This window comes from Zerene cesonia, chromosome 16 (genome assembly GCF_012273895.1).
Source record: "Zerene cesonia ecotype Mississippi chromosome 16, Zerene_cesonia_1.1, whole genome shotgun sequence".
Classification (NCBI taxonomy): Eukaryota; Metazoa; Arthropoda; class Insecta; order Lepidoptera; family Pieridae; genus Zerene; species Zerene cesonia.
In genome coordinates, this window is record NC_052117.1 from 1308640 (window position 1) to 1321961 (window position 13322).

General features: G+C 32.0%; 2 protein-coding genes across 3 annotated transcripts in view; one reads left to right on the forward strand and one right to left on the reverse strand.

Annotated features, from left to right (window-relative positions):
* Positions 1-5909, reverse strand: part of LOC119833112 — a 9437-nt gene extending 3528 nt beyond the window's left edge. Inside the window, exons 1-2 of the mRNA XM_038356998.1 lie at positions 5734-5909; positions 3247-3333 (exon numbers count right to left, since the gene is read on the reverse strand). Of these exons, the coding sequence (XP_038212926.1) occupies positions 3247-3327 (81 nt within the window). The 5' untranslated portion in view covers positions 3328-3333; positions 5734-5909. The remainder of the gene's footprint in view (positions 1-3246; positions 3334-5733) is intronic.
* A 4879-nt stretch (positions 5910-10788) lies between these two features.
* LOC119832842 (abscisic-aldehyde oxidase-like) overlaps positions 10789-13322 on the forward strand; it is a 12366-nt gene continuing 9832 nt past the window's right edge. For both annotated transcript variants that reach the window (XM_038356632.1, XM_038356631.1), the window contains exons 1-3: positions 10789-10869; positions 11875-12041; positions 12747-12904. In XM_038356632.1, the coding sequence (XP_038212560.1) occupies positions 10827-10869; positions 11875-12041; positions 12747-12904 (368 nt within the window). In that variant the 5' untranslated portion in view covers positions 10789-10826. The remainder of the gene's footprint in view (positions 10870-11874; positions 12042-12746; positions 12905-13322) is intronic.

Here is a 13322-nt window from a genome sequence, read left to right on the forward strand (position 1 = left end):
AGTAATAAATGTTATTTGCAGTTAACAATTTTCTTTTTTCTTTATTACAATATTTATGGCAAGACTAAGTATATGTACTTATGTGCTTTATTAAAATTATTTGGATTCTTTACTTTCAAATTAACAATAAATGTTTTATAATATCAGTACCTCGTCCCGGCTCTGCCCGGGTGTTTCGCGAAAAAAACAAAATAACTAATACTTAAGACACATATCTTTCTAATGGTAAAACAATTTTTAAAATAGATTTAGTACATCCAGAGATTAGAGTGGTGTCTCAGTGGTGAGACCCTCGGACTTCAAAATCGATAAGTCGTGGTTCGAGACCGGGCGAGCGTGCAGGAAATAAATGGATTTTTCAATTTATCTGCACATGTGGATAACATCACCACTGCTTAAAACGGTGAAGGAAAACATCGTGAGAACGGCTCGACCAATTCGCCTATTTCTCTACGTTCTTGTTAACACAAGGAGAGAAGGGATGTCCCACAGGTAAAGTCAAAGATCGCAAGTAATTAGTATTAAAATAAAAGATTTACTCGAAAATATAAAGAGTAAAGTACCTAGTAGAAATATTACCTTACTGAAATGTTAAGGTATATTGAGTTATTCATGGGCGATAGACATTTTATATGAGCCGACAACTGCAATGCTACAAGGTTGTGTCAGCTCGATGCAGGTGTACAAACAATATCGACAAGTTTATTTTATTTATTTATTTATACTTTATTGTTTTGAAATAATTACAAATTGAGACTTAACCTAGGGAACATTATCACAAGTGGCGGTCTTATCGCTAAATAGTGATTTCTTCCAGACAACCAGTTGCACTGAGAGAATTTAAAATAGAGGATAGGAGTAGGGAAGAGCATAAATATATATAATGAAAAGTTTAAAGTCTCATTAAAAAAAAATTGTAATTAATCAATACAGACATTAAAATTTCCACAATAAAAATAAAAATGCACTTTGTAAACTAATCATTGGTTCAAATCTGTTTAGACAACAGTTTAATCTTGTCGAAATTAATAATAGAAAAATCTAGAACTGATATTCATTATGGTGGTAGGTACAATGGTTCATATCATATAGTGAACTTAACTTTAAACAAATTGTAATACCTGTACCGGTACCTGTAAAACAAATTAATATCTAGTACGGGACCAATGTTTTGTTTGTATGTGTGCATATGGTTGAGAAATAAACTTATTTTATTTATTTTATTAAAAAAAAAAATTTACCTGGGTAATTTTATATCACCTGTTAATTTTTTTTATTGATCTCATGATATAATCATGTTTAGATTAGCGTAAATAAATTTTTACCCATTTCGTTCTAACCTTACTATCTTCGCTAATATCACACCAAAAGACAGAAATTTCGAGTTAAACTACAGAGCATTTTAGTAACAATGGGACCTATTCTTGGATTAATTGTGAAACCCATAAAACGTAGCTGCAATAATGCTTTTATTTAGATTTCAATATGTTAGCGCGAACCGCTAGCAATAAACTTGAATTGTATCTATTTTTACTGCAGTGACTTATGTGGGATATGCATGAACTGGACCCTTTGCGATATTCTCCAGAATTAAGATTTAATTATGTGTGCTTGGTATTTATTACGCGTTGAATTATTTATTGTCCCGGTATTCTCCCGTATAGTTCTCGTTTCCGTTTTTTTTTGCGTTTCAATGTATCCCTGTACCTAATTTCATCTAAATCGGCGTGAAATAATAGCATGCTACTGTGTTTCGTACGGTGAATGGGGGGAAATCCGGACACCCCTTTCTTTTCTCATCCTTCCGAGTTCATTCCTTCCTTCTAGTCTTCAAGCCTTTCCTTATCCCTTATCTCATAAATGTTGTCAGTGCATTCGAAGAGGCAATACCTCTGCAAATGTTCATGGGCGGTGGTGGTTGTTTACCATCATGTGAATCACCAGCTTAGTTGACTGCTCTGACTTAAAAAAAGTCGTCTCAGTAGTTTAGGCAGAAAAAAGTTACTTTCGTATTATTTTATTTTTTTATTTTATTCATAAAGGCACCTTACAGCTGTTAATAAGATAATTATTCTAATTACATATGAGATACGCCAATTATGAGACACACCAGTAACAAATTGTGTGACAAAAACTACAACTACAACTTCCCTTATATAAAATAAAGAGTTCTAGGTAAACTTAAATACAATTACTCATTTACAAACAATAAATCAATATAACAAATATACTATACTAACAAAGACGGAAGATCCCTTTTCCCTTAAAAGCGGGCAGCGCATTCTCAGAGGTCTGAGCTTCTGCGAATGTTAATGGGCGGTGGTGATCGTTTACCATCAGGCGAACCACCAGCCCAGTTGCCCGCTATGACATAAAAAAAAATATAGAATAGGAACAGATATCAAACAACAATTATATAATATTAGTTGGGATAGGAACATACATAGGCAGTGGCATCAAAAAGAAAAGTCTTTATTACAGAACCTAAATCTATTACTGATATATATAGCTATATATATCAGCAATTGGCATGTAAACGTAAACAAGACGACAAAAATATCATCTAATTATACGAATTTTTGCATTGGCGTATAAATAAAGTCAACCTACAGAGTCGCGTTAGCAAATGCTAGGAAATGTATGTAAAAGTCAAATTCCTACTTCATATTATAAATACGAAGGTATCCCAGTTTGTCCCTTCTTCACACCTAAACCTATTTGATGAAATATGGTACAAAGATAGTTTCGACTTTCAAATCCCACGCGAACGGTAAGTAGCCTTTATAAAAAATTGTTATAGTAGTATTAAATTTATCAATAATCGTAGACGCAGGTACCTTTAACGCATGTGGTAAACTTATGTAAATACGCATTGGACATAAAATTTTATAGATTTGAATAGTTTGCGTGTGTTGAACCAAACGCAACTTCCTCATGTACTGTCGAAAGTTTTGATTGGTCGCATGAAGCTTGAATTATCCAATGGGCAGTTTGGATATTCCCGCTAAAAAACGTTCAATTAAAATAGGAAATGCACTGCTACAATTTCTTGTGGAACGCAATGAAGTGCTGAATTTAACTCAAACTCAAACTCATATTCATTCAACCACACTTGGATAATTTAGACATAATTGGATTGAATTCATATTGTTTCTAATAAACGCTGAACGTTGGACGTTGGACATCAACAATACATTATTTTTCCCAGATAATTGCACCATGATTATTATGCATTATTGTACTTACAATAGAAATAATTCCAAGTATAAGACAGCCTCTCTCCAAGGACAAGCACCCGCAACAGCGGCGCAGCATAGGCAACGCCATTTTAACCTGGAATATTAAACATAATAATATGATAATAGCAAAGATTACATAACACTATACCATAATAGGAAATTTCTGTTCGAAATAAATATGATCCAATCAATTCTTTAATTAAAATCCTAAGTTTTTGTGCAGGGTAGAGCATTATCTTTAATATTCTGATATTTTTTTGCACAATTATATCTATGTTTTAATGAAATAAATCACTTTCCATTAGTTTTGAAATTAAACCTCAATTATTTTTTAACCTCATTTAGTTATTTCAAACACGTTTTTAATTAGTTAAAACTAGTTTTAATTGGGAAAAGCGTGATTAACGAAAAATTAGTTTCAAAGGTAACATATTATATGAGGCGCAAAATACATCTAGCTAGTATTAGTATTACTGTATACTAGAAACGGTTTTTAATTCTAACATTTACAAAGAATAGCTCTGTAATTCATATTATATGTAGGGCACGGACGAATGTTAATGATATCAAAAATACTTACGCGTAGTCATAATGTAGGGCATGCTATTTTAATACAACATGTCTCCAAATGAAATGGTAATAATTTATATTCCGTTTTATTGAGTTCTGGTGCGATATAAATCAGTCGGGTTATACAAGAAAGGGTTAAAAGAAATGACGACTGTTAATACGATTAGATTGCTACGTTTTCATGTAAGGATCGGAAATTAATTGGTTAAACAGTAAAAAAATAACAGAATTCTTAGTAATAAAACAATAACGTTTAATAATATTAGGTCAGACAATGTTGGCGCGGACAGAATTAGGGTTGACCAATTAAACTACTATTATGGTAAATAAAAGACGTGTTGATCCTCCATTATTGTCATTATTTTTTTATATTAAGCCTTGAGAAATGATTAATGTAGCACTGAAAACTTAGAATTGTTAAATGACTTCTCTTCTCAACAAAAGAAATCTTTTAGAATCCGTAAACATAGATAATATATTGATATAGTTAACTGAATGCAGAATATTGCAGATTAAACAAAGTATAGACATACAACAGTGGACTGAAGAAAACATTATCCATCATCTACACTGATATTTAAACACACAAACTCAAATTCAAACATTGTCAAAAACTATCGATTTCGAAAAATCTTTCACCAGTTGAAAACTATTTTACTAATTGTCATAACTAATATATTTTCTGAACACTCATGAACCCTTGCAGTAAAAAAGTAAAGTCCCGTGTCCCCTAGTGGGGTATCGGGCAGGTGACATACATCTGTTTTATACATCAACCTTCTGTGTCCTGCCAGACCGACACACTTTTTCTTTCGTCCCCTGTCAGGAAAAATTGTATGAATATTAAAATTATAATTGTTATATATTTCTCCAGATTTACTTCTATTTGTCGTTGGAATTGCAAGCACCAGGCCTAGCGCATGCCTTGAAAAATATTTTGGTCTGTGACGTCAATAGTGCATCAGTAGCATTTTCGTATAAGCTCAAGTATAGTATTATATTATCTGAGGCATAAATGATACTGCTAGGTGCTACTATGATTTGATCTCGTTAATTATAGAAACGAATAACGATTGTATCAATGTTGTAGGCTTCCCATTTGTTCAAGAACGCTCTTCTGAAGGAACTTTAATATGCGTATACAGCCTATAAATGGCGTTCAAAATTATAACAGTTTTATCAGATTTATTATTCAGATGTATTTTTTTTTCAACAGGCTTAAAAAAGATGACTCTACCCTTTTTTTGACTTTATTAACTCATAACTTTCGACTCGGTGAACCCAATTTGATGATTCTTTTATTATTTTTAAAGTTGTGTCACTTGTGGTGTCATCTTAACATAGTCTGGTTCAACAATTTGAAGTAAATCAAAAAATTTGAAGGTCGTTTAGTTTTTATTAAAAATTGTTGTTATTTTAGTATTTGTCTTATTTTCAGTCCTTATTTGTTCTATCTGTACTTAAGCTTAATATTTGCAAACACACCTTTTAAAGAATCTAATTTAGAGATACATGTTGCGATAACGTGATAAACAAAAACAAACAACATGTGACCTCAACATAAAACGCATTAAAACTATGAAAAACTCATTATTTATAAGACAAAAACTTAGAGCAAAACTCAATTTTCAATTTGTACCATCCCACGTAATTGTACAATAGATAACAATTGTTCACGACTGAGTAAACTACACTCATTGTTAATTTAAGCCATCTTTTATAACTTCATAATTTAAACAATTAAAACAAACGAAGTCACATCTTTATTTTAAAAAGTAACATCTCGAATTGTATTCTATTGTTCGATAAATTACATGATAACGTAAATAAATATTTTTTTTGTGGAAAGCGATACAAATTCATCCATAGGGACATTAAATAAACAATGAAAATGATGATAAACTATTGGAAAGTCAATACGCACCTCTTTTATTATATCACATTGTGGTTTAACCGTCTATGAACTGTTATTTTATATCTGTGCACTGAAAATTTGAATATCGAACACGCAATGGTTTCGAATTTTGGAATGTTTCTCTGAAAATAAATATAGACTACAGAGCGTGTGATGCTCAGTTGGCGACTGGCGCTGGTCGCTTCCTACAGACGTGAGACGACCCTGGCCTTGTCTACAGCCAACGTCATTTATTAAATCGACGATTTGATTGCCTCTGAATATTTATCATGTGAATTATGAAAAATTACTATAGGTACTATGGTAATATGTATTGAAATCTATGCTCTTATATATGCTTGCTATATTTTTTCTAGGATGTAAAGGAGAAGGAAGGAAGCTTTATTGGGATGAAAAGGATTTTTTTATTAAAAAATATAACTATAAAAGTGTTATTAAAATATTGTATTAACTAAATTGATAACATTTAAAACAATAACTATATACTATAATAATTATAATACTTTTTTCTACAAAAAATTACAATAAACATTTTTCTTTAGCACAATAACATTATAACGATTACATTATTACCTTTTTTAGTAATCGTATTTGTACATAGTTTGGATTTTATACATTAATTTGATACACATAGCTATAGAATATTAAGTTTTTTATCAGATAACAGAAAGCATTTAAAAGTTCTAAAATATAGGAATACACGCATTTTCACATTAGATTACGGTTGAAATATTTATGATACTTTAAAACTAAGAATAATTTTTTAAACCGTTTACAAGTCACCACACATAGTATAAAGCAAGTCGCTTCCCGCGTCTATTTCTATGTAGGCACAGATCCTTAAAACTGCACAATAGATTTTGATGATTTATTTTTTATAATAGATAGAGTAATTTAAGGGGAAGATTTATACGTATAAAAACATCTATTAAATTAAATCCGGATTTCACGCGCGCCTAACCGCGGGCGAAAGCCAGTTTGTTGATAAAGGCATCTTTATAATATTTAATGCTACATAGTACTTATGTTTTAAAACTAGTCTTTGGTTTTAAAACATGGGGTTAAGTAAAATGATACTTAAAATAGACTGCATTTTATTATACAGTATCTACGTATATGTTTATACAAAAACATAATATCTCAATTTAGAATGAAACATTTTATTCCTATCGATCTCTAGGGTTAATGACCCTTGAAAGAGTCATCTCTAATGGCGGAGATTGCTATCTCATACAGGGTTGCCAATTCTTTTATGAATTCACCGATTTTTTTAATTCAGTACCAGTACTAAACTTTCATTTGTTTTCTCAAATGTATTATGTTCTTAAATAGCCGCAAGTGTTAACATAAGAATTAAAATGAACTGTATTACATTCCAAACATGTGAGTGACATAAAATATACATTTTTCAGTATGGCTACAGGTCATCATTTGTTAAAACTAGTTGGCAGCCCTATCTTATATACGTTTCTCATTCAAAAACCATGCCAAATTATTATGTTCTTGGTTATCGACGTACAGGGCTGTCTCTCAATAAATAACAACAGCTGTTACTGGCGATACTTCACTGACGTTAGTATAATGCGTAGTTAATACTTTTTAAAATTTTTGTCATTAATTTTAGATGAATCCTTCCGTCCGTCCTTAATTTCTCATCATACTTCTTTATAAGTTTAAATTTTGACAGTTCTTTAATTTTTTTTTTTGCAAATATTGTTAAAGAAAAGGAGATTGCACTAATAAGGTAATTTAAAACATTATTAATGAAATCCTCCAAGACGTAGAAGTAGTAAATATTAATTTAATCTCTTTACTTCAATAATTTTGCAGTTCCTTAAAATTATATGATTGGATCTTGCAAAAGCTCTTGCATTATTTCATTAAAAAATAATGCATATATTAATATACTCTGTAAGACCTCTTTGTTATACTATGAACCTCTTTGTTATAACCTAACGAGTACACCATCATATATTATTACTATTAGTCAATTGTCAGGAGATTGAAGACCTGAGAGTTACTTTCCTCATCTTCATAAGCGAGGAGCGATAGTATGATTCTTTGTTTTTTTTTCGGCGGACAATCGTCAGAAAAATAATCGTAACTACAACTACTTGATAAGAGTTAACAACGCAAAAACTTAAAACTAATACGTCGCTTTTAATTTCATTGTAATAAAACGATATCAAATCAGTCACCAACACTTGCAAACTGGTTATTGATATTAAAATGAAAGATACAGCAGCCGTTTTCACAATATTCCTCAAATTTCTATTTATTTTGAACCGTTGACTTAGTACAGTTCGAAACAGAGCAATGAATATGCATATGTTTATAAGAAGTATGAAAAATTTCACATGAACGTAAATACTGAAGTATATTTGAAAACACTTCGTGCTTAAATTGTATAAAATTGGCCAGAGAAAAGCGAACGGGAGCGGTAAAGTCCAAGTCGCTAATGACGTTAAAACTAAATTCTTCTTGGCACTGGAGAATACAATAATAATCTTGTCAAACAAATGCTTAGAGAAAATCAGCATCAGAATTAAGAGAACGAAATCTGAATGCGTGTAAATCACATAAACAGCACCATGTGATATTAATTGCTTCGGTTTATAATATATGATTAAATATTCGAATGATGTATTCAACAATCTTGCAATTGACATTTGGTACAGAACAATTTCGTCGAATTTCCTGCACTTCTGTACAAACAGAAAGAAAGCACATTGCACTATCCAACACAGCACAGACACAGAAATACCGGATGACCACAGAATATAAAACACATCACTTTTAGATTCTATATTTTCGTCCGTGTAATTATTGCTAATATTCATAATGCTGAAACCGCACAGAACATGAATGGGCTCTGGACGATTAGATAAATAGAGCGGATGATGCTAACTCATATCATTACTGAGTTATATATTATAATCGTCGTACATTGAAGCATTACAAAACAAATATCACAGCTTCTATCATATTATCAGCAATGGATGAAGCACGGTATAATTGTTCAATGTTTTATCAAGGGGTTATGTTTCATTGCTTTTTTCTATACTGGATACACAGCTTACATTAAATACGACTTGTGTGTGGCTGAATCAGGAAGATCACTGATAGTCGGATGAGGTCTCGAGATATATTTAGTTTTCGCCAAGTACTGACAAATATATTAAAATATCAGTTGAGAGCAAGATATGACTACTGCGAATTGTAAAGAAAAATTTATGATGTTTTATACGGGCGTAACCTAAATAATATTGGTGGTAAATAACCTTTCGATACTATCATTAAATCTTAGCTTACCTAATCAAAGATAGAAAATACCTCAACAATGAAAATATTTAACAAAATTGAGTTGAAATTTCTATAAAATTTCCATGCAAGTGAACATCTGTGACACCATATTGGGTAAATTTAGGCTACAATGCATCTAATCTAGAATCTAGATTGTATGGTATAGGATGGTAAAATGTAAGCAAGACAGTTTTTTGGTTTCAGTATTTTAGTAAACGGAATAACACCGCGATCACATATGCCGTCGAAAGGTTTTAAAAACAAAGAATGTGTACCGTAGTTAAGAGAAATTTATACTACAATGAGTTCCTTGAATATATTGTTCTATATAATACACATATAACATATTATACATATACATATCATATTGTCAAAGGCCTAGCAGGAGCATCGGCAGTGGATTAAACCAACTCCATTTTACACACACAATCTGTTAAGACATATGTGGTCTAAAAACAGGATATAATTCAATTTAACGATATTAACTTTAATCCTACTAATATCATAAATGAGAAATTTTGTAGGGATGTGTGTGCGTTTGTTACTCTTTCACGCAAAATCTACTGAACCGATTGCAATGAAATTTGATACGTAGACAGCTGAACAAGTGGAATAACATATAGGCAACTTTTTAATACGATATTCGGACCTCGATACAAAAACGGGTGAAACCGCGGCGCGCAGCTGGTTTGTTTATAATTGCAAACCTATTAATTTTTTCACGCGTTTCAGAAAAGGTATTGAAAAATTGCAACCAACCTTGTGTTGCACTATGAATTATTTATCCATTCGTGCAGAAAGTTACCACAACTGAAAATTATACGCATCAAGAGCCGTGAAATCATAAGCGCCCGTTCGCATATTCATCATCTTTCTAGGAAAATTATGTTCAAAGGCGTGGAGATAAGCGTGTTTTTAACAATTATAGGATAAAAAAGGTGCCTACATCGTCGAATTACTGTAAGCAATTTAAAAATACAATGAACAAATAATACCCGCTAATTTGTCTTATACGAGAGGGGTGAACGTATATCCCGGAAATATTGCTTCATGATTTAATAATTACTTATATAGTACAGACCTGACGTGTTATTAGGCAGCAAGAAATAATGATTGACTACACTAATTAATCACGGATACATATCACGAAGGTGTGTTTCTTCACTTTCGTGCTACAGTTATATATATCGACATTTTGTGAATTGTTTTTTCGTATTTATGTACAATGTCTGTATTTTATTTCTTCATGTGGGTTTTTTTATATTCTTATGCCTACAGTTTAATTACTTTTTCACTTCTTATATTTTTATTTCTACCAGGTTGGCTTTGCAGAGTTCGTTGTTTAGCAATAAGACTGCCTTTTGTAGGAAATATTAGTGACTGCTATTTTTTATTTTTATTATTTACTTACTTTCTATTTACTTTTATACACTTTATTATTTACTATTCACTTTTTACTATCGTACAATAAATCATTAATAAAGAAATGTATCAATTACAATTTTACCGTAAATTAGTTAGTAGTTAAGTATTTTTCTTCTCATATGCCTTACACTTGCCCTTTTAAATCTGGCAACACTTTTGCATAGGCCCTACCCCTGCAAATTTTCATGGACGGTGTAGATCTCTTACCATCATTCGAGCTACCAGCTATAGCATAGTATAGCCAGCTCTAGCATAATTTAGCAAGTTTTTTTACCGCCAAAATTTTAACATTATCTGCAACTATATTCAGTCATCATTACCAGCGTGGTGTGCATTTTGATTTAGTGTCAGTCATTTCGCCTGTTGATTGGACGATGGATCGAATCACTTTCAGTGTGAATGGGGAGCCTTATTCAGGTATGTAAAAGCTTATCTTTTTAATAAAAAAAGTTTTAAATGACATAAAAATAGGGTGATTGATGTTCTTATTTTGATATACGAAATATGCTATTAGATAATAAAAAAAAAAAATAAAAGTTGTTGTACAAACCAATAAATTCATAAAAAAGAATATCTTATTTGAATATTAATTCTAAAAGTTATGACGTTTATACCAACATAACAATTTATAATAAAACATTTTTAAGTATAGGTATCACTATGCAAATAAAAATTATAGATTCTAGTAGCGGTTTGCCCCGGTTTCGTCCGTTGTATATTATATAATCTATGCCCTCTAGCAAGCAGCAACCGATGCAAGATAACCGCCTCCTTGGTACAGTGGTTAACGTGTGAGCTTAGAACCGAGGGGTCCTGGGTTCGATTCCCGGTGGGGACGTAAAAAAAAAATGTCTCGGTCTTGCAGGACACAGAAGGCTGATCACCGACTTGTCCATAAAGAAAATTGATCAATGAAACAGACGTATATCATCTGCCCCATACCCCAGCAGGGGACACGGTACTTCACTTTTTCTTACAAGCAACGATCATGTATATACAACGGTGAAAGAACTTCTGAAACCGGGCCAGTAGTTTCTGAGATTAGAACATTTAAACAAACTCTTCAGCTTTTATTAAATCATACTAGACGTTCTTCCCGGCTCCTCCCGTATATCAAGATTCCTACTTTATCGCAAGGGAGCATTTAATCGGGATTATCTACACCTATCACCCAAGTCAGCTCATACGCTGTCTGTATACCAAATTTCATCAAAATATGTTCAGTAACATCAGCGTGATTGACGGACAAACTTCCAAGCAAAAAAACTTTCATATTTATAGTATAAGTGTGATTTATTTCTTCCTTTAAATTGTGTCCATACCCAATTAACAAGTTATCGTATAATCGAATTCCACAGTTAGGTCGCTTAAGACTAAAACCCTAAAAGAGATCTCTCATATTAATTCGTTAAAACTTCTCAGCCGGTTCCGAGGTAGACTCCGATGAAACCCTCAACGACTTTCTTCGAATCCGCTTAAACCTCCGCGGCACAAAATACATGTGCAAGGAGGGCGGATGCGGAGTATGCATCGTAGCTGTGACGATTCCTGATGCAGATGGCCGGAGGACCACCTATTCTATTGATTCTGTAAGTTTCAGTTGGTTTGTACGACGTTCTACGTTTTACTGGTGCTGTGGTATTGGAGCACAGCGTTTATTTGTTTTGGGTTGTAAATTGATGTTTTACTGGATATGAGTTATAGCATTTTCTTGTGTTTGATTTTACGCGAGTCTCCCCCTGACCACGCTCGCTGTAAAGTGTTCGAAACGTCGGGTTAATAAAGTAATGAATAAGTCGCGTCAAAAATCTGTTAAAAAGTTTTTAATTTCTAAATGGATATGAGTTGTTTTTTTATCTTACCATTGTGGTTAATAATAATTGTTAGCTAATAAGTAAACGGCTTTTTTGATAAATATGAACAATATTAAAATCTACGTCTTTCGCCGTATTGGGATGACGACATACCAATTAGCCACCCATAATCTTGCCTTGAATAGAATTTCTTATATTCTTTCGGTTTTATGTGGCTACAGAACATCTCATTTGATATAATGAATATTAAAACTTACATTAAGATAGAAAGAAAGAAAGAAAGAACGTTTCTTTGGCTCCACAATATTACACAAACAATAAAACAATACAATTAAAAACTTTTAAACATTTAAAAACCTAAACATAATGCCTTTAACTTATGTATTCTTATAAAAAATATTATAACACCAATAATAATTTACTTTCAAAAAATCAAAATTAAATGAAATATTTCTAAAGACTGTAGTGTACATATTTCAGTGCTTAACAACGATATTATCGTGTCAAGACTGGGAGATCATCACAGTGGAGGGGATAGGAAACCGGCAAAGGTACCACCCCATACAGCGGACCCTTGCGAAGTATAATGGCTCCCAATGTGGATATTGCACCCCTGGATGGATCATGAGTATGTACAGGTAAGGATTATGATGACCATAAATTCGATAACTGTTAATCGTTAGGTTTAAAGCTGTATTTGACATAACACGACTATCCATTTGGGAATGAATACCTCTATAGTAGACTGTCTTTCTATATATGACCAGAGTTGCTGTGAAAATTTTACAAGTTAGAAATATAACAAATATTGTCTTAAAATGCACAAGGTGTACAACGTATGTAATTAGAACCAATTGATAATATCAGCACATTTTATTCTTTGTTGCTCTTAACAAAAACTACAAAAACTTAGTAAAATTACAATATAAACAAGTGGCGGTCTTATCGATAGTACCTGGATGACCGAGCCTTGCTCGGTATTTTCTTTTTTTTTTGTTTTTTTTATAAATTGTGTTTTTTGGAAATAATATTTAAGTACGAATTACATACTAATAA